The 23,704-nt window shown below is 31.9% G+C and overlaps 2 protein-coding genes across 4 annotated transcripts in view; one reads left to right on the top strand and one right to left on the bottom strand.

Annotated features, from left to right (window-relative positions):
- Positions 1-23,704, top strand: part of timeout (circadian regulator timeout) — a 293,936-nt gene that overhangs the window by 96,398 nt on the left and 173,834 nt on the right. The gene's annotated exons all lie outside the window — the stretch shown is intronic.
- 2mit (leucine-rich repeat-containing protein 2mit) lies at positions 4,642-7,966 on the bottom strand. Its single transcript, XM_088202687.1, has 2 exons — positions 4,858-7,966; positions 4,642-4,728 (listed from the first exon to the last, which is right to left on the bottom strand). The coding sequence occupies exon 1, from the start codon at positions 7,517-7,519 to the stop codon at positions 4,919-4,921; it is 2,601 nt and encodes an 866-aa protein (XP_088058813.1). The 5' UTR covers positions 7,520-7,966; the 3' UTR covers positions 4,642-4,728; positions 4,858-4,918.

Genomic DNA, 23,704 nt, shown 5'->3' with positions numbered 1-23,704 from the left:
TTTTTTTAATTAAAAATACAATAAAATGTATCGCATCCTGACAATGTAGCTAAAACCAGACAGTATCACAAAGTATGTACATGAACATACTATGTATGAAACGTTAAAATATATAAAGTATTTCAATAATGCTATATAAAATATAAAAGAGTAATAAATGTGAATAAATTTAATTGGAAAACGCTGCTCTAGAGTGTAATTAAAAATTATCCATTAAGCTAGCTGTTAATTTTAAATATTTTTTAACTTATGAAAAGGGAAATAAACTTTTTTATAAAGCATGTTCATATAACATATACGGCTCGGGATATATCAGTATTTAAATAGGTTTATTATTGAATATTTATTTTAATATTCTTATTTATATGATTGAAATGCCTTTTAATAATTAACTAAAATATGTAGGCATTTCAGTCACCACATTTATTACATAAATATTAAAAGGATATGTTTTTATGTACGATAGAAAATTACTAGGAAAATACTAGAGATTGTACACACAACAATCATAATAAAAGACATTATTTTTCAGTGAGCTTATAATATTATAAAAAATATTTATAATAAAAAAACTAGACTTTTAAGTATATTTCTGAATACTTAATCGCGTCACGCCGCTTTACAAAATAAATGAAACATTTTCTGTTTCTAATAAAAACCTATTATATAAGATTATCCCATTTTTTTTAATTAAGCAAAAAATGACATTTAATAAATTTAAATAATTTAAAAATTGTATTTTAATAATATAACCTTCCACTTCTCGGTCAATTTTTAAATTTCATTAGCATAAACTGTTTGAGGCTTTGATGCAAAATATTCCAATAACACTCTTTTTACATCGTCTGTATTTTAATTATTTTAACTAGGTAGTTTTACATCGATGTATATTAGTGATAGTCAAAAAGAGCAAGGTCTGAAAAATAAGGTGGATGAGATAAAACCTTGATGTTATCGAAAGTCAATTTCGTAACTATTCGAGTTTTATTGACAACTGCGCTCTTTTACTCCCTCGTACACAACGATCCAGATAGTACTTTTTTGGCCAGGATTAAGAGTTTCGTAATGCATAATTCCTTCACAGTTCCACCATTTTCACATAAATATCCAGAAGCTATTAGAATATGCTTTCTTAGCTCAATTCGTGTGGAGCTCAAGCCTTCCCAATATGTTTAAAGTCTCTTTTGACCATTGAATCAAACTGGTTTCATTTCTCAATCAGCTGATGGATGGCTTAAATAGAATTTGCTTCCATTTCTGCAGTCAGGACATCATCGTCTATCTTTTCTGGTGTCTTACATATATCGTAATTACCCGTTAGAATTTTTTAACCATTTTTAAAACATTTGCCAATATATAATGAATTGCCTACCACTTCACAAATGTTTTTAGTGGTCTCAGTATGATTTTTTAAAGAATTTCATTAATCATGTAATTTTGTATAAATTGTTAACTTAAAAATTCTGCCACCTTAAATCAAAATGTGTAGTCCAGATATGCACCAACACAGATATAAAACAATACGCACTAAGGTATCAACGGCCAAAGCAAGACTGGCTGTTAAAACTTAAATTTAAAAAATGACTCATTTTGAGATTACCTAATATATTAATATTTTTTTAAATAGTGGTATTCATTGATAAACCTTTTATAAAAAATCAAAAGCTTCTAATTAAGTGTTTCTGTGTGAACATTTTTTTATTTTGCTCATTTTTAAACATGTATATTTTTTATAACGTGTCAAAGATTTATTTAAATTGAATATAAAATAAATATGGAAAACGTCTATTAATTAATCATGTTAACTTCTCTTATTAATTAATTTCCAATGCATACGTTGCTAGTATCATAAATAATAATAAGCTCCCGATTGGCACGACTACCATATAAACTTTGCAGCACAATAGCTCTTCGTTAAAATTAACTTTTACTCGAGCCTGTTAATTAATAATTTTAACAGCGATTATACAATATCGACTCGCTTTGCGAGAAAAGAGCGAGAGTAAAAGTTTAATTACATTTAAATATATTCGCATAGACGAAAAGCCCCTCTGATTAGCATTCAGAAAAGTCTGTAACTCGAATCGCTTTTTTTCCAACGTCAATTAACATTTGTGTAAGCTTTCATTATGTATAGATTCAATTTCGCATCGTATTACGTTGTTTAATGCAGTCTCTTTTAATATTTCGACGTGTATTAATAATTAATATTCTCGTTTCGAGCGTCGAGAACTTTGCGCCACTACCGCGTCGAAAGCGTCGATTTCACGGATGAATATTTTACCGGTTCAATTCCCGGTTCGATCCGGTGGGAGATGCTAATTACATATTCGGGACGTCCTCTTGTCACACGCAATCAACTCTGAAACGTTCCAGTAATTAACCGGTAGCGTGCGAGTCGCATTGTCTGTCTTGTCTACCGGTTACACGCTTTTAACCGTTGTTGCCAGTCTTGATGAACAATATCTGAACCATGTGCCATTTGTATCTCTATATTATGTTATACAGAGAACATTTGATTATGTGCATCATTTTGATAATGATCCAAATCAAATTTTCTGTATATGTTAAAGTTGACAATCGACTTTTCATATTTTGTAAGTAAATGATAATAAGAAAAATAAAAGTTTAAAAACCATTTTATATACTAATGCGAAAATAACTAGCTCTACATTGAATATCGATATTTTGTGGAACTTTTTATAAATTAAAATAAAACTACAAAATATTTTTAATTAAATCACACATTATATAATTTAAACTTGCAATGTTTACAGCAATTTATAGAAAACATACCTTCAAAATAGTTTGAAAACCACGTTACCCGCATCAATGCCTCTCTCTTGGATCAATATCTCATTTTAACATATATTACATCAATGGGTAGTTCTTAAAATAAGTTTTATTTGACCGTTTTAAACCCTGAAAATTTTGATAGATATTTTTAAATTCTTTATAACTTTACGAATATATTCAGATATTTTATCGTTTTACTATTCTAAAATTTAGAAACTAATATGTACATTTAAATTAATAAAACGTAAAAGTATTAGTTAATAATATATTTTGCATTGTCGTAATTGACAAAGTATATAGATTTTAATATTAATATTTTTTTAACTATACAAAAAAATAATCTTAAATTGAATCATATAAACATAAAAATTATAAATATTAGTACTATGCTGATAATTAAATATTTGTTTGCAAACAATTTTTGTACAGATTTATTCTTGCTTGATGAGCAAACTCTGCTCTTAACGTACAAAAAGATTTTCTTATGATAAACTCAATTTCTTATAAAACTATAACTGCTTTGACTTAAACAAAAATTGAGAAAAAATATTATTATGATAACATTTTTTCAAAAAATTAATTTGTAATTAAATATATATTTTTTAGTCCATTATTAAAATCATTAATATATAAAAAATATTTTTTAAATAGTTGCGCTTCTTAGTATGCTTTTTTTAAAGTGGGCTATAATCGTACAACCATGAATATGGCATGAATAAATGCTATAATTTTTATAATGTACAAAAAAGATTTTCTTATGTTAAGCTTAATTTATTCTAAGAATATTACTGCTTTGACTCAAACATAATGGTCTAAAAAAAAATGTATTTTTAATAAAAAGAAAAAATATTTTATTATAAATATAAATAATATTTTTATAATAAATTTGATGTTGATCAGTTTAATTTTTAATCAAATATATTAAACAGTCTGTTATTAAAATCATTAATATATAAAAAATTACCACAAAAAATATTTTTTGGTACGCTTTTTTTATATTGAGCTATAATCGTACAGCAATAAATATGGCATGAATAAATGATCATATAAATGTTATAATTTTTCTTTTTTCATAATATTGATGGTTCAATAAATATCGGAGTTTACAGTATCTTGTTTTTTGTACCACATTGTACAGCAATTTTATATGCTCGGAAATATATTCTTCTCTGTAACGCCCCAGTTTCGAACGCTTGTCAAGTTTATATCGTACATTGTATAATATATGGAGAATCGATATTAAATGTGAATGTGTAGCATGTAATAAAAAGATTATTATAATTTCATATTCTAACACTTTATTTGGCAAATTTGCATTTTTACATTTATTTTTATATAAATATATATCATTATATAATACACTTTTAAAAAATAAACTCAATCTAAATTAACGTGTTGTAAACAATCATAAACACATAAGTTATTAAAGTTGTTCGCTAATCTGATAAATTATGTATAAGTATGTATGCATATAGTAGATTGGGAAGACAGACAAGATACTATTTTATAATGGTACATATCAGTTTTTTTTGCTAAATGATTATTTTATTTATATTTTTTTTTACTACGGAAACATGTTTCAAATTGTCAGTTTTGAACACTATTGTCGATTCTCATCCGAACGAGAACAAAAATACATCGTCATTTATGTACATCCATTTATATAACATTCTATATATATATACGATAATAAATTCTACGAAAACCTTTCGACGTGTAAAAAATATATGGCTTTTTTATCACCGTTAAACCCATATTTATCATATATAATATATATGTTTAATATTCACAACATTTTTTCAATAATCACTTATCGTTTAAATAGACCACTTTTTATTATTATAGTTTTTTCTCTTCTAAGTGTTTTTATTTAACAATTTGATACAGTTCAATTTGCGGATACAGCTTTCGTTGGTTGCGAGCGAGAAGGCACTGTAAATTTTTACATAGCATTGATACGCGAATGAAATAAAAACATAATTTAAGTGAGATGCAGGATTTGACAGATAAATTAACTGTCGCATCGTGTGTATCAGTATGAATAATATATATTTTACTTACATTACCGCTATGCGAGGGAGTCGTACTCGATATCAGCCACGTGCTCCCCCGTTCTTAAATGTCACCAAAGCTCTCCGACCGCGGCTATCGTCGGTACTTCCATGAGGTCTTGAGGTCTGGGTCTGGGCTGTCTGCGTGCAGCCCACGTGGCCGCAATAGCAGCCCCTACGGCCGCCAAGGCTCCTAGGGCCGCGAGAGCTCCTATTCCTCCGCTGGCCTCTGCGCTGAATCTGGACATCCTGGTTTCGACCGAATGCATCACCACCAAACTGACGTTCGACTCTTCGTCCGCATACATCCTACCTTCTACGCTCGCATTGCTCGCGATCTTCTTTAGCATGTCTTCGTAGCCTACCGAAGAGGGATCGTCCACTGGTTGCAGCGCCTGTACGCTCGAATTGTTACGTTCATCGCCGATTTTCCGATACATAAATTTATTCGCATCGATCTCTTCGGAAGCCGTCGTTGTCGGAAGCTCGGTAGTGCAGTTCGTTTTGTCTTCCGTTCCGTTTGAATTTCCGGCTAAGCCACTGCAGGGAGAAACGCTACTTTGTGTCGTGGGATACTTTTTTTGCGAAGCCTCGTACCGTCGATTGTACGGCTCTTGTGACCACTCGGAAAATATCTGCAAAAGCTTACTTCTTCCGTCTATTTTCTTCGGCGAGTATTCCGCCGGTCGCTTTGTCGTCGTTTGGTTTTTATTCGAGCTCGACGGAGTAACGCTTGAAATAGCAGTTTTCGCTTCGCGGAAAATTGTTTCAGTAACGCTTATGCGATCGACGGCCTTACTGTCGTTTCGTTCTGCTTTTTTGACTGCATATTTATTCAACAGCGCTTTCATTTTAGCCTTAGCGGTCGATTTTGTATGATTATATTTGTAAACCTTTTCGGCCGGTTCGATCGAAACGTCGATCGTGTTCGATACGTTTCCAGGAAGATAACTTAGAGTAGGATGCGAATCGACTGGCTGCTCCAAATCCTTTACTAACTTTCCCTCGAAACTTTTCGACGAGAAACACTTAACTTGTTCGTAATTATTGTTCGGGTTCTCCCTCATCCATTCGCCGAGCCATTCCAAATCCACGCAGTCTAATCTATTGCCTTCGAGCCGCAACACTTTCAACCCGGGTAAGAAATGCAAAAGATCTGATCTTAAATTAGTAACGTTCGCATACCGAATGTCCAAGTGCTGCAGTCTCGTCATAGCGGCCAACGCAGCCGTGTCCGCCATCAACTGCCTCGTTAACCCCGGACTAAATTCCAAATATAGATTCTCTATTCCCTCGGGCGACGGAACGGGAAACGATATGTCTTTGGCCGGCGGTGAAATATTAACGAAAGCGATTCTTAAATCCTTGAGTGAAGCGGGACCGCTGAACGTGTTCGGCGTTAAAGCTTTCAAAGGATTATTGGACAGATCCAAAACTTCCAACGACACCAACTGTAAAAACGTATTCTCTTGTATGAATGAAATGTTGTTGTTCGATAACAAAAGCATTTTTAGATTAGTCAGGGTTATAAAATCGCTTATGGTCAAGTTTCTGATTCTATTACTGTCCATAGATAAATATTGCAGCTTATCTGGTAACATTTTTGGTACCGTCGTTAACTTGTTTACGTTCAGGTGCAGCTGCGACAGCATCTCTAATCTGCCGAGTGCGTCGTCTTCAATGTCGAAAATAACGTTATCAGTGAAATCCAACATATGAAGTAGCGGATAACTATCTAAATCTCCGCATCGCACGAAAGCTATGCGATTTCCAGCTAGAGTCAGATACCGGACCGAATGAGTCAATGCTTCCGGAACTTGCGACAATCCTGTTCGCGAAGCGTCTACTTGTTGCAACCTCGTTCCCGTCCCGACGAAAATCTGAGCGTCGGGTCTCAGCTGAGGATTGTCAGTCATAAGCAGTTTTGCAAGATTAGATAAAAATTGCAGAGCGCCGGGCGCGACGCTCGTCAGTCTGTTATAAGAAATGTCCAACTGCTGCAAAAGCAGCAGCGAGCTGAATGACCTCTCCGAAATCAACTCCAATTTGTTAGAGCTCAAGTTCAGCTTTTGAAGCGAAGCCAGTGGCAAAAACACGACATCACTCACATAAGTCAAATTGTTTGAAGACAGATCAAGATGCAGTAGTTTATCAAGTCCTTCGAAACACTGATTCGTCATTTCGGAGATTGAGTTTTCACTTAAATCTATGAATTGCAACTCGTCCATATTTACAAACGTCCTGGTGTCGACACGCTCGATTTGATTCAGCGATAAGTCGAGAAACGTCAAGTTGGTATGTTTATCACAAGCGCTCACTTTATTTATCGAATTGTTCCGCAAGATCAACGTCAACGTGTCGTAGTCGTTGCAGATGAAGCTCTCCGGTTGTCTGATGAAACTGTCCTTGATTTCCAATCTTGACAGGGAGAGTTTCGAATCGTCGTCGCGTTGGTGCAGTCTTAACAAGTATTGTATGTCTCTGCATTGCTGGATGTAGAGGTGCTGGGTGGTCTTGGTGACGGTTATGTAACTTTTGGGACACCCTATGCAGGTGATGGTCTCGTTTTGGCACTGACAGGGCGTCGGACATTGATTGCGCGGCGGTTGGGTGGTGGCGGAGCACAGTCCCAAGATGATGACCGCGTATAAGCAATAAGTCAAAGACGCCATATTGATTCTTTGGCTCCTACCTGCATATTTGATTAACGACAATCATCTCTGGGTTAAGGTAGACCGGATCCGGTTATCTCTAATCCGCGACGTCGCATTTTTCATCATTAGAGGCGAGTTTATTTTTCGTCTCGTTAACCCGACACCAGGTTAGTTGATTACTTTAACTTTATCCAGCGACAGCGTCAGCTTAACGAGCGCCGGAAATTCGCACCTCCGGACGCTTTTTTAATGTCGGTTTTGATATTTTATTTTATTTTGTTTATTTTTTAGAGGTCCAATAGTTTGTTTCAAAAGTTTGTTTTAAATTTAATCGAGGTTGTCAAAGTGAAAAGTTTTCCGCGGGTCGCGTCGTGTTGTTCGGTTTCGTTATCGTGTAAACAAGTTCGGGTCCCCGTGGAGGCTTCGAAGGGCGCGCGGTGCCCCGTCGGAGGTCGCGGAGCCACTGGCTGCGGCGCCGGCGGCGGATCGTTGAAGGGGTTGCGAGGGACGTCGGAGGGCCCCCTCTGCCGGGGGGCGGGCGCCGGCGCCCTGCACCAGCTGCTCTCGCCCAAACCCCTCCCCCCCCAGCTGCCGGTCGTGCTCTTGACAAAATTCGATAATGCAAGAAATTCCCAAGATTTTTCAAACGTCAAATGGTACGCGATTTTTTTTTCAAACAAAAAAAAATACTTAATTAGCGTAACTTTTGATCTTTAATGTGACCTTTAGGGAAATTGGTGAGTCTGTGGGATCACATAAATAGTTTATGTATTTATTATCGTTACCTTAAGTGTAAATCGGTAAAAGTTTTCTAAAGTTTTCAACGTTTCTTCTTAAGAATCACAGTTTTTTAAATTTTTGATATTATAGAATTAGAATTCTTTACATAACGAAACTTGACTCTATTTTATTGTTTGTGTTATATACAAATTATATTGCAATTGTACAAGATAAATATATATATATATATATATATATATATATATATATATATAATAAATTATTGTTTAAAAAGTTATAATTAAATAAATGTAAAGCTAAGCTAATATTATTATAATTGTTAGTAATAGTATGAATAATAACTGGGAAGATGTAGAGGACGTGAAAGCGAAGATATATGTATGCAAAAAATAATTAGTTATGTATTTAATAAAAAATACGCCTTGCTTTAATATGTGACCACTTTTCTTAAAATTCACTATAAGTGTATCGATATCGTCAAATATTTTTAACCTTAATTTAAATATAAATATCGCTTCGATTATAAAATAAAGGGTATTTCTGAAAAATACGGATAAGATTATATATAATAAGGATAAAAATATTGATGTATTCTTAATAAAGCCAGAATTTCTATATACATATAATTGCTTAATTGATAATACATTAGTTTAATGTGTAAATTTCGCTTAAGTAGACAATATTTAAGCCATTTTAAAAACAAAACAGGCACTTAATTCAACTACAAAATTTCATTAAAATAATAAATATTAAAAAACAACTAATAAACAGCGATAAAACACACTATTGGGAATACGGTTTACGGAGCACATTATTCGGGAGCGCAGATCTTCGTTTTTTTTCAATATTTGGGTACTTAAATTATTTTATTCAGTATTGGCAATTTAAATTATATTAATATGTATAGAACACATTATACTTAAACTTACTTTTTTAAAAGTACATACCATATAAAATGTAATCAGCCGTCTTTGTTTTTTTGCTAGGAAATTTTCGGCCGTAGAAAAGTTTCTTACGTTTTGTGTCAATGTTGGTTCAATTAACAACAGGGCATTAACCCAGATATGCCCACTGTCCTATGGAACAAGCAATGTAAGTTGTTTGTTCTCTTGCGGTTTGATTGAAATGCTTTGAATTCTTTCTTCGTTAATCCGTTAGGTTAGTTTTCTTTTAGTATTCTCTTTAAAACTGAAAAAATATGTTTTATAATTGTTGAATTAATGTTGATAAATATGTAATAAAATATATTTCTTGTGATTTTTGTTAAAAAAATTACCATAAATATATCAAAAACTTTTGGTTAATGTATATCACTGATATTTCAAAATTACATTGCAATATAGTATTGAATAATATTATTACGGATTTAATTTACCACGAGTATTTTGATGTAGAAAATGTTTCAACGAACTTTTATTATCGCAATTTATACAAAAACTTAGATTTTACATTTTATCTAAATTATTATTAAAAACATCTGCTGGAAGTAATGCGATATATACATAGTATGTATTGTTTAGCTTTAAATATGCGGATACAAAAATACTATTGTGCCATTTACGTAATATAATATTCCACCACTTATACTATTTAAGGCAGAAAACTTACGTCATATTATAATATTACCGTTTGCCGTAATTGAACAATAATATTTATAACTTTAAATGTGTTTTTAAGTAACTTTTAAAGACAATTGATTGTATAAACAATCGCTTTAACTCGGAGATTACTGAAGTAATTTTCACTTAAATAATATTACCTAAAAAGTTTGTTTGCCATAATTTTCGATTTATATAATTTTACATTTGAACATCCCGAAAATTGTATATGCGTAATGATAGCAATTATTTTAAATGTATTCCTTGTACGATGTTGTGCACAACTTTGCAAGTAATTGCATTATGTACTATATGAAAATAGATCTTAAGTTTCCATACGCTTTTGGTCATCGTAATCGGATTACAAACTTGTCTCGACAAAGATTGCACTGACAAATCGAATATATACCAGATATTACCAACCGTTAATAATTTATCCCATAATTGATTTACTTTTCTCTAAAAAAAAAGAAACACATCCTGGATTTTTTTCCTACCGACTATTTTAAATGAACAAGTTATATAACACGCCCGCATTCTGTATTATGACATTGGGACGGTACATTTTTTATATTCAATATTTCCACATATTCGTATTTTTCCTGTTGGTCTTATTATTGTACCCTTTTCATTTTTCTCGTGCGTGGGGTCTATAAAAACACCTACATGTTTTCCCGTTGCCAACCACTGGCTCCTACGTCTATGACAAATGTCTATATTTCTGCTGGGTCTGAGATATTCAGCATGTGTCGCAAATGTGGGACTTGCACCATATATGTATGCATGTATAATATATCCAACGAAAAAAACAAATCTTGTCTTATATATAAAAATTTTGGACGATTGTCTATGTAATAAATGTTTATTGAAAGATCCAAATTATCTATAAACATAAAATAAGCTTAATAAGTTACACTATTCAATTAATAATATCTAAATTTAATTCATTAAAAATCTAATATATTAAGTGTCAATATAACACATTGAATACTAGATTTATAATCGCTGTTTTGAAAGATAATTTAATGTTTAATGAAATATTGTGAAATAAAATTATGAGGCACAAAATCAAAAAGCATCTTTCATTTACTAACCTCTTTTTTAATTATTAGTTATTTTGGAGGCCGAAGATTGACATTAATCGTTATAGAAGTGTCACAATAGGAAGTTATTAACAATACCATCCGAAGTTGACCTATAAATTTATGTCATATCTGAAAAAACAAAGATGTTCCTATTGTTATACATAAATTACAGAGATGTTATACTTTATACCTGTATACGTGTTAAACTAATTCGACATTTATCAATCTAAAATATTGGTATTGAAGTTTTTAAATTAAGATTAAAGTAGATTATAATAATATTTGTAAACCTTACATAATAAGTTCGCTATACATTTAATTAAAATGAAAATGTAGTTAAAGCATATTTTTCATAACGAATAAAATACACGATTTATGTGCTGCAAGTTATATAAGTAATAGTCATTAATCTCTGATTATAATTTTTGTTATTTTTAGTTTATTATTTCCTTCCACTTTTATGACAATATTAATTGTTTATGAGAGGTGAGTTAATGTTAAGTAAACAAAACCTGTTTTGCAGTATGGTGGTAGTAATATTTTGCATATGATAAATTTACAATGAACGTTCTTAAACTAGAGCCATTCAATGAACCTAAAAGGTATTAAAGTAAATAAAATATACAAAAAGCAACGGATGACTTTACGTGGTAACACAGAAAATATTGTAGCTTAAGTCGAAAATGATCACAAAGTCTTTATTCTATAAATCATTTCTTTAATTTTATTATAATCTAAAAGGTTTTCATCATATATAAATACATATAATATGTGTAAAAGTTTGCCTTTTTCAACTAAAGATTTTCGAATTATATATTTTCTTTTCGCATAAAATACTTCGTCGCCGAACGCTACATTACAGGTTTAACGTGATTATACAGAATCAAACTTTTTCCACATCTAAGTCGTAACTTTTTTTACGTTTATATATTATAACTTGTATATGCGTATATATATGACGTACTTTCACATTTTTTTCTTGTTCGCTTTTTTAAATGTATATTTAGTCGTCACAGAGAGGCTAAGTCTTCTAAAAGATACGCGCTGCTTCGTTATTCCATTGAATGCCGTCTTTTCATCCAGTAACTTTTTTCTCCCGTTGAAATTGTCTCAAAGGGTTGAACATCATTACGAGTCCCGGCGCGTCTTTGATTATTACTTGTATGGCTGGATACCTTCAAGTAATGACGCCGTTACATTATATGTGTATTCCTGCGCGATTATGCTCCTTATCCCTCGATCGAAATTGATATACCTTGTTAATTTTAATTAATCGGAGAATTAGAGAAGACTAGGCTTTCAGCTATTTATCGCCAATTGAACCAAAGTTACTGTATGTTGTGTTGTATTAGCATAGAATTCGATATGTTTGCACAAATTAGCCATGTCAGGTAAACAGCACGTGTCGAGACGACGGTGGGTCTCACCGCATCATCGTTTCATGTGTGTGGTTATTGTAATTGTGTTTGAATGAATGTAAGGTTTCAAAAATTTACTTTGCATCAAAAGTAATAGTATATATAAAATACTAATAGTATAATAACAATTAATCAAACTTTTATTTTTCGTAAATATATAATTTAATATAAAGGACAGAATAGCGTATTCCTTAACGTCTCAAACTAGTAACTCTGAGGTTGCGGGTTCGAGCCCCGGCAGCGGCACTCGAATTTTTATTTATAAAAAAAATCTATTCGTTATAAATTATATTACACATAAATAATTTATAATTATTAATATAGATGTCACCGATTCCCAGACTTTTCAATCTGGTGGTTAATACTTACTTGTAGATATTCATTATATCAGTTTGTTCATATTTACTCCGTTGTAATGCATTAGGCTTACGCCTGTCAGATTACAACGGAAGATTTAATAAAAATAAATACAATGTTCATCTACATTTTTATTAATGAGTTATCCCTTAACTCGCCGGATTGGCGCGCCATTAAAATTCCTGTATTTTTCCGTCTGTATTACATATTGACGGCCACATCTGTTTGTTTGTATTGTATTACATCGTAGAATAATTGTTTATGGCTAAATTTAAAATACATATTTTTCAATACAAAATTTTACACCCTTAAAGTGTGTCCAGGTTATAAATTCTAAAAATATATATTATTTTAAAAGCAATCCTCTCGAATTGTTCAAAGGGTCACCCTCGAACGCCAACCCCTTCCTTCCGCTTTGAATAGGTATTTAATGGTATCGCACCGTAGGTTCGGCCATAAATCAAATTTCAACCACCGATGCAACACAAACAGACCTCAGGCGGTGGCCGCAACCCTGCCACGCGGCCCCTGCTTCGATTTTGCACCCCCGGCGCACACGACCCCAATGCCTTTAATTATACCGTGTTACGTCGTAAACGTCAGATTCGCCACGAGCCACTGCAATTCAACACAATTTTCACGACAATTTCACGCCGGCACGTACGCGGGCCCAAATATAAGTTTTTGCTTTGACTCTCACGGATGCCAAGCGCTAACTAATTCCGATATATAGTAGGTTTATGTACATAGGTGGTAGATCCGGGTGTTATTTCGTGTAGTAAGTTTACATACCATAGAGCAGGCATTGCAAACTCATATTGCAATACTGGCCATACGAACTATTTTTCTCTAGTTTAAAGCTTTAAAAAATGGCAAACCATAAAAATAAATATATTATCGTCGAGCTTTTAAGATAAAAAACTACTTCTCGTATTTAAAAATATAAACATAAAACTGTTTGTTGTATAATATAGCACATCTGATTACTTATATTAAAAAACGTATGAAAAATAAATTGAAACTGCTTTAAAAAAATATATTGTAATAATAAATATAATTGTAAAGTATTTTCGTTAGAAAAGCACCTTAAAATGTATAATAGTATTTTTAATAACTAATATGTCTAGTAGGTGTTTGTGTTTTTCATCTAAGTTTGAAGTTGAGACTTGGGTTTATTTTTACATTTTAATTTCTCTATATTCTTAGAAAATATTTAATATAGCAAATATATTAAGTAATAAACAAGTAATTTATTTTAAATAAATATTTGAGATATATTGTTGAATTAATGGTTACTTTCACACCCACATTCTATTTTCAATCGTTTGATTTATATAGAATTTACATTAAAACTTTTACTTTTGTTTCATTTAGCCAGCCAACGAATTCTTGCCAAAGACAAAGACCAGCAAATTTTCGAGGAAGTCAAAATGAAATGTTTGCTAACCATAATTTTTAGTGTCGATCATAAAACTTATTAAACAATGTTTTCGGAATGATAATCAGAATTCCTGTACCGTTTTTAACTACCCGATATAAAAGTATCTGTGAATTTAATATTTGTATCTATTTTAAATGAACATAACTTATTAATGTTTATAAAGTGATCGATCAAACATAAACTGAATTAATTATAACCTGATCGTATTAGCTTCGTACTTTAATATTGTAAAGCTGTCCACTTTATACATATAACTTTATAGTAATACTGAGAAGGATGAACAAAGTTACAACACTTTATCCACCTTTTAACATTGTTTTCAATTATATTCAGGGCCGCCAAAATTGAACTGGGAAAATTGATTCTGGGCCCTCTGTCAAAAAAAGCTTTTTATGTATTTTTACCGTCTTAATTTCATTTTTTTAATAAGTATTGATAGGTACAAGTTAACAGAGACTTATTCAAAAGGAGGTGTGGTCGTTTTTAATAATAATTCCATTTCATCAAGTTTCATAGTGTTTTATTAAATGACATGTATTTTTCTGGTTAAATTCAAAAAGGGGAAACACTCGGTTATTTAGCGTACGTATTAAAACATTTTATAACAAAATTACGACTTACAATAAGTGAGAATCGAATGAAGCATATCTAAACCGAATTTTGAAAACAATTATCCCTTCTCAGAAATCAAAAATCCACGTCAAAAGCAATAAAATGGTACCTCAGTGGGAACGCACGTTACAGAGCATTCTCACTGCGACGGCGCTGACACGATTTTATTGCTTTTGACGTGAATTTTTTACTTCTGAGAAGTGATGATTGTTTTTGCGCCCTCCTATTGACCAAAATTCGGTTTGAATACACTTTGATCAATACTCTCATATCAAAAGTCTGTAGTAATATCGATAAGGATAGCTTTCATATTTTTAATCCTAGTGTAATATCGAAGTGCAGACAAAATCTGGTGCGATATGCGAGATGCGACGTCTGTCTGTTCTTCATATTTGATTCAAAACTATACATTTGGAAATTATCGATTTTTTTCATTGTCGTCCACTAGTTCACCTAATCTTTATTTTATTAATTTTATTCATCAGTAACTATATCAACTATGTAATGATTAAGCTTGCTAATTTTGATTATTTTGCTTCATACAAATCTGTGGATAAACTTGCCTTTTAGTGAAACAAGGAATGTCAGTTCTTTGTAAAATTAATTTCTTGTCAATTTCTCGAAAGAAATTGAGCCGTATCTGCGACATCAGTGCTTTCATAAATTATTTCTGCCAAGTTTTCATCACAGATTTCAATTAATTCATCGTCAGTAAACGGATTTGCTTTTCTAAAAAATTAAATTTGCTACAACATAACTTGCCTTGACTTATAAATAAAAAGTAATTTTTCAAAATAGTTGCTGAGACGTAAGATTTTTTCTGGATCTTTATTTTTTGTATAAGGCACGTTTCTTGCAATATATTAAAATGTTAAGTTTTTTCGCATTGCAAAAATGCTTTATTTTTTTAACAAAAATAGTACCTTTTTAATGACATAATATAACGCCTTTTTGTTATATATTTGGACTTTTCATTTCACCAGTTTTATTTAAATATAATGTAAAAGCCATACTAAAAAATAATGTTTTTTTTTAAATCCTAATAATAATTAAAATTTTAACAATATTTATACGCGGGCTGTGGGTTAGACACTCCTGTTTTAAAACATACGATGTTGTCATTTTAGTTAATGTTACATGCATTAAATATTTTCGTAAATTATAATAACATTTCATATCGGAATTCACTTAAAATTAATAATAATTTTAATGATTGTTTTCCCATTATTTATGATTTTATCTTAACTCAAATCTTAAATACTTTCTTATTACATTTAATGCTTTAAAATATATTTTTTTGTAGTGGTTTTGTTTGAACTTAACTTTGTGCATTGGAGCTATTTTTTTTATTATTTATGATATTTTATTAAAATTATACAAGTCATAATGTAACATTGTAAATTTTAATATATAAACTGTAATATATTAGTTCGTCCTTTTCGGTAACAAAGGCAATGTATGTCATTGTTTTAACTATGACAGCATACACGTACTATTTCCATGCTAGGAATCCGCCAACGAAACACGGTTATACTTTTCCAGCAACAGGGTCTATCGGTGATTTACTACGAGCTAGAAAACCACGTTAAATACGAAAATTCCAAAGGGTCGATTCGAAAAAAGACGTTCCTAAAACTTGGAATCTCAAATGCTGAAAATGTTTGTGCATCCTGCAGTAAAAGCGTACAAGAAAAAATATTTCAAGTTGTCTTGATTTTACAAAATAACTTTTTTATTTAAGGCTAAATTGTAGCACCATATCCCATAGATGTCCCACAAAATTATGATAGATTAGTTGAATATCATAATAGAAAAATTTCGTGAAACATTAATTTTCACTTTAAATAATTACAATAACTTGATTTTCATTATATGAATTTTTTTTTTTTTTTTTTTATTTATTTATTAACGTAATTCCGCATGAGTATAAAATTACTCATTCTACGGTTACATTTTATTACAGTTTTATGTTAAATATGAAAAATAAAAACTTATACATTAGAAAGTATTTAAACTCTTATCAAAATAACAAGTACAACAAATTATAAGAATGTACATACACATATACATACATCCATACATATGCATATATACATATAAATATACAAACATAAACATATACACACATTTTTTTTTTTATTTTTTTTTTTATTTTATTTTTTTTTATTTTATTTTTTTTTTTAAAGTTCGATGAATTTTTTTAAAAAATAATTTTTAATTTCTTTAAAGTTATTTCTGGTTGATATTGGTAAATCATTATATGTTTTAAAAGCTATATATTTTAAAGAATTTGTTCCAAACTTTACTGAAAATGGTTGAGGGATGTGTAGATCATATGCAGATCTAATTTCATATTTGTGTTGTTCTTTTCTAATTTTAAATTTAGTATTTATAGTTGATTTTCCCTCTAACATTTTTTTGTTATCATTATTAATTCATATTTTGGAAGGATAGTTATAGGTAAAATTTTTGTTTTTATATATATGTCTTTAGTGTGAGTATCAAACGGTAAATTCAATAATTTTTTTATGGCACTATTTTGAATCACCTGAAGTGATTTTATTTTAAATTTACTTGTAAACCCCCAGACGCAAGACATATATGTTTGTAATTGTATAGTAGTTGATTATTTATGTACGATACTAATTGTTTAGAATTTATTACATTTAAAACATATAGAATATGAAATTCAGTTAAATTACTTTATTCCATTTAAAATTATTATTGATTCAATTTTTGCAACGCCCAGACACGGTTCAGTTTTTATTTCTAAGATTATTTTTGTGGCATTTTCTTATCTGGTATTACTTTTATTTATGACATCCTTACCTAAAAAAAGCTCGATATAAATCATCCCCATGGCAGCGACATTACAAACGAATCTCGGACTGGCCATAAGTCACAGAGTCACGCTGAACGCTACGTCTCTTTCAGTTTGTCCCGTATTTAATTTATCGTTCCCTTTGTTAATACACCACTAGGTGTAATTGGTTTCCGCGTGATTAGTCGTTATCGTTATATGGGATGTTTCGGCTCGGGTCTTAGATTTCCATAAAATCTCCATTTAAGAGGCTTAGAACAGCTACCGTGATGGTTCCGCGAGCGGACATCGCATCCCCGCGCCTGATCTGTTCTACATTGGCCATTATGTATGGAAATTAGCTTTGTCGTTGTACAAACAATTGATATACAACCTCTGTGTAATATTCATAGAGCAGAGGGTGCGCGGCGCTCTACGTATATACACCCAGAGGGCCGAATATGAAAATGTTCATTGTTGATTTTTAATGACCCTTCCTCGCCGCCTTGTCCCTCTGGGCGTTTGTTCGAAAGTTCCGGAAATATTTCACATTTGATGCGGACACCGAACAATAATACGGCGATGCGTGTGTGCGTGTGTCCCAGGAATGTTTTTGTTCGATGGTACCCGGCTTTGGAACAAAGCCTGTTCAAGAGCGTTTCAGCGACAGCCCTCGACCGGAAGCGTTTTTGTATGCACGCCTATTATTTTTTGACACTGTGAGTAATTTTCCTGTGATGCATGATACCGTTAAGGGTCCCGGACCTTTCTATCGGGACCCTCGATACTCCCCCGCCGGACCGGGAAACACCAGGGGGAAAATTCAGCCGAAGAGTCATACATAGGAACGCTCGAATTTATTATACAATTTTACGGGGCCATTAATCCATTTTGATGGGATAAAGCCATAAAGATTGTCGGGAAACGGAACAAATTTGGTTAAAAATTGCGAAAGTAAACGCACGCATAATCAACTTTTAATTGGATTAATATTTTAAATTTATCTTTGTTGGAACCTCTCTGCAGACGCGATCAATCAATTGCAATCGCAATTAAAAATCTATTCAATTTAGTCTAATGCACACTGAATTAATATTCATTAAAATTACTAATTTCATTTCATTTTATATTGCGCTAAATATGAAAAATATGTAAATAAGTAAAACTCCGTAATGGTTTCTTTATCTTGACAATAAAGACAAAAAACCGTATGGTTTAATTTTATTCGTTGAAATTAAGTAACAGTTTTTCGGGTTTTAAGGCCTAAGAAGTGTGGCTTTACAGCCAAAATATACACCGGAAAAAATAGTAACAATATATTTGCTTATTATATACAAATTATTATTAATTTGCCTCTTCACACTTTTATACTCTTGATTCAAGATTGCATTTGCATTTCAAGATTATTTAATTAACGAAATATATTCACGCCTTGAATAAGTGAAACTGCAATGTAGAACTTTCAAAGGTTGTCAATGCAAAGGGTATATGACAACAGCGGTTTTTACGCCTGTAGGCGCATTGTCTATCGCGCGTCATTTTCTTGTGCTTACGAGCGGTTAACGAGCGAGGTGGTTTGTTACATGACGCAATTTTAGTATTGAGTATTCTATTATTTTTATTTAGTCAAAACGAGTTGTTATTTTATTTTACATAATATTTGAAACGGTCATTTGAATGACCTCAGCGTTAACGGTGCAGCTAGTTGGATCTCACTGCTTTTCTAAGATAACATTTTGCAGTATTATTGATTTTTTTATGATTGCTATTTTGGAGAGTGAAATTTTAATAGCATATTTTTAAAAGATGGAAGCAAAATGGCATTGTCATTTTTATCCAAAAGTCGAGTTATACAATTAAAACTTAAGGCCTTTGTTATAAATAGTGACTAGGTAAGACAGGTTAACACACGAGGCAACTTGTATTAGATTTCGCTTCCGTTATATTGTATAAAGTTCTATAAGATACAATTAAATTTGATAGGATAGAGTTCTCTTTGAAAGATTATTCGATCCAGTGTGTCTTAAATTAAAATAGAGACAAGTAATTTTAATGTAGAATATGATACTATAAAGTAATATTAACATAGTCAAAAAGGAAGTTTAGTTCAATGAATAGACACAAATGTTTGTGTAATAATATTTTTAAAGATTGATATATGCTTTTATTATGATAATTAAGTTGACTTCTCCACACTTTCTAACAAACTTTCACGAGCGCAAAATCTTTTTTTGTTCGAAAACTTCGATTACGCGAACGTCGAAGGGTGCTCAAGGATGGGACCCTGTGAAATGCGAGAATTCCGAGACATGATGTAATTTGTAATTTATGGTAGTTATTTGGCACTTCATCCATCATCGGCTGCGGGAGTGGGCGCGGGGGTGCTTGAGGTGTTAAAAGGATCGTGACTGGCGACGTGTAACTATCGAGTGCTCGCTTGCTTGCTAAATTTAACCTCCAACTCCAAAAACGAATATTCGAGACGCGCTAACGAGAGGCGTCCGAATATTTGCTTTAGTAGCATTAGGGTAATGGAAGCGGGAGTTCCGGCAGAGAGAACTGGCACATGAAAAACAATAAATATTTCAGTATCAATTTCAGAAACGCAGCTTCATGCATTATTCATGGAGTGGCTGTTACTTCGGCAGCGCCGTTCTGAGACCGCGCACCAAAACGTGTAAACACGTCCGCATTAATTCCGTTTCCACTTCATACAAATGTAAGCGAATAACCGATGTTGAACCGCGATCAACCCTTGCGCCGATTTACAAGCCAATCCCGAATTACATCCACATCAAAATTACATTCACAACAAAATTACAACGTGCCCCAACTGAATGTATTGCAAGTATGCACTGCGCAGGCGCGCTCGTGTTTTAAGGTTAATTGCCATTAATGGCTTCCAGAAAATACATATTTTGATTATATTAATTATATACTTGTAGGACACTGAGAGACCTGATCTCGACCGTTCGAGCAAGGTCAGTTAGTCAGTCAAATAATTGACTAGAATATAATATTTAATTAAGAATTTTATAAATTAGGGAAGTACTTTAATGTCTAAACCCTCTTGTAGAATATACAGTTTTAATGGCACATTTTATTTATGATAGTTATATTGATAATTTTATACACACAATTTTGGCTACCATTCCAAATATCTTTTATCTAACATTAAACATATTTTTTATTATGAAAACGCCATTTAACTCTGCCACTCGAATTATTGCGAAGGATGGGCTAAACGGATGAAGGTCTCCAAGGATCGAATAGAAAAAATATATCGAATGTAACTGTATAAGAAAACGTAGGCGCTCTAGAGACGTTGAAAGGAAAGTCAATAATAATAAGAATGAAATATGGACATGCGACGGTATGGTCAAGAATATTGCACAGTCCGTATAAATATCAAATTTCTAAGAGAAATATTATAAAATAAACAGAAACAACTTATACGTCTATGTTTCCTAGATAAAATGAACTTACACGTGTATTATGTAATATTATACATTATAACAAACTTTCATAGTAAATCTATAGATAGAGACCGACGTCAAAGATGGTACTACAAGTTTGTTCTTAAACTTTAGAATACTGAATAACTATAATACATACTTGATACACAATAAACGGTATTTTGTGTATTTTGTTAGATAAGCTATAATATTTAGTTAAAGGGTTAGATGGCGATTCAAATAAAAATACAATTATCTTAGGACACGTTGCAAATAAATATTAATATGAATTTATGTATAAATGTATATTCATTTATGCATATAGTACATGTCTACTAATTGATTACAATAAAATATCAGTTAATTTTGTACTATGAAAATAAAAGCTTTTCCTGATTTTACCCAAGATGTTAATGACAAATGCGTCACTCTTAAATATTGTAAATAAAAATTTCCGCTAGTTCTATATTTCGTAGTAGTTTTTAAAATATTATGATAATCCCATTAACTTCAATCAGTTTTTTTTAATGATCTTGGGAGCTGCAGCTGATGTTGATGCGAGATAATCTCTATACTCTCTACCACTCTGTGGTAGTAATCCTTACCTCTATGTCTGCTCCGATTGAATTTAGTAATTCAGACTCAGCGACAGTTTTATCGCGCTTTGCGCTCACAATCTCTCCAGGAAGCGTGAGATAAAGAACGCAAAGCGCAATAAAGACAACGGCAAGTTTGAATTACAATAATCGAGACTTAATTACACGCAATATACTGTGTATTTCCCAACCATTTGGAAAACCGCTAATATTCATCCGATGAGAATCATACAATTCCGATTAACTAAATTTAATATGAAAAATAGTACGTGCTTTTTAATGTTAAATTTAGAAAAAGCTTTCGACATAGTATGTCACGACGGTTTAATACAAAAACTGTAGAAATACCTATTTGATATACACATGAGTAGTAAAAGCTGTTGTTTTACTAAATAATGAATACCCAATACCGTGTAAAATTCCAGCTGGAGTTCTTCAGGGAAGTTTGCTCGGGACAATTAAAATAAAAATTCGCTTTTATCTATGTACGCCAACGATACGGATAATTTAACAAGTGCTTACAGTCTTAAATCAATCGCGAACTCAAAGAAACATTTCGAGAGGTAGAAAATGAAAATCAACCAAAATAAAATAAAATCAATTATATTTATAAAACGTAGATAAACTTTTCTTCCGCCTCTTCAAAGTAAACAGAGCAGTAACGTAGAATGTAAATCTAGCGTTAAATACCTGATCTTACATCTGGATTCCAAGACACATTTTAAGATTTCGCTCTAAAAAACTTGCTGTTATTGCGGTCTGTAGAACGATTTTTAATATAAAAAGCGCATTTACCGCAAAAAATAAAATCTTAATATACAAACAAAAATGAAACATATCTTAATATATGTCTGTCGCAAAGTACGTACTATTCGATCGAGTCTCTTGAATAAATATATACTTGCTTGCGCTCTATGTTTACAATTATCTGCAACTGTTTTGCATTTTTAATAATCGACTTAATATTTTTTTGAATCAAAATATTACATATCTGAGTATGCCACACAACACAGAGCAGTGAAGTAAAGTTAGCAAAGCGTGTAGCGCTACTTATATCGGCAATATTGTCTCGAATCATAAGATTAACTTAGACCCAATATAGAATTTATGTGTCAAGCTTCTTTGCTAAATAAGCCATGTGGTGATTTTCTGAAAGATCTGTTTGTAAATATATGGCAAGTGTCACTTCTTAAATCTGCAGAAAGAGTGAGTTTATACTTAATCTTTCTTAATAATTGGCATTGGCATTGCTTGGTGCTAAAAAATCTTAAAAACTAGACTTTGTCTAAGTGAACAAAAATAAATGACAAATATTTACAGTAAAATTATTTCTGTTGATTTTATGTATTAGGGCAGAGTTAAGGGAGAAAAGTTTATGGTCATTTTTGACTGCACATTTCGGCAGAACCCAAACGTAAACCGTAACAGAATGAGCGGTCGGCACTAATGTATTTTTCTTGTTTCACGGATTCACGAAATATCAATGTTTAAAAAATATCTTTACCCCACCATTTTTTTATTATTAATACAAAATAAAGTAGAATTGTTGTGTATTATACAGGATTAAATTAATACGGTCAATTAATAATCTTCCGGATGTATACTAAACGTATCGGCAAGAAGTAGCTTTTGTAGGATTAGGTCTGCGTTTTTCACAATTTCTTTTGAAAAATGGCGTCGTCCGAAAATCCGGCTAATACTAGATGATAAATGAAAATATATTAGTTGAGGGGTGACAAATAGGAAATACATTTTGTATACGACCGGCTCGGCTCGTTATTGCGTTTTTTTCGCAGACAACCAACCGCCCGTCCATAAAGTACAATACAGGGTGTATCGTCCAAAGCCTCGGGGATTCGTCCCTGTCTCCGATACGGGTCGAGTTGCACTATACCCGTCGTTATACTAGGTTCGATATAATAATGACAGGGGACAGGTTTTTATATCATTATATCGGATATAATACCATATTTTTATATTTATAAACCGAAGATTTTTACCAGTATTTCCTAAATGCTGAATCGGTAGTATTTTGTACGAGTCGATATCATCTCTTGGGAGATATTGCGAAAAATGTGTCGGGTGGTGTAATGCGGTTAT

This window comes from Plectrocnemia conspersa, unplaced genomic scaffold (genome assembly GCF_051122295.1).
Source record: "Plectrocnemia conspersa isolate PC_06_02 unplaced genomic scaffold, ASM5112229v1 ptg000013l, whole genome shotgun sequence".
Classification (NCBI taxonomy): domain Eukaryota; kingdom Metazoa; phylum Arthropoda; class Insecta; order Trichoptera; family Polycentropodidae; genus Plectrocnemia; species Plectrocnemia conspersa.
Note: the sequence above shows the minus strand (reverse complement) of the source record. Positions and strands in the feature narration are given on the sequence as shown.

Excerpts from the sequence above, each read along its gene's own strand:
- 2mit (XM_088202687.1), bottom strand. The coding sequence starts at position 7,519 with ATGGCGTCTTTGACTTATTGCTTATACGCGGTCATCATCTTGGGACTG.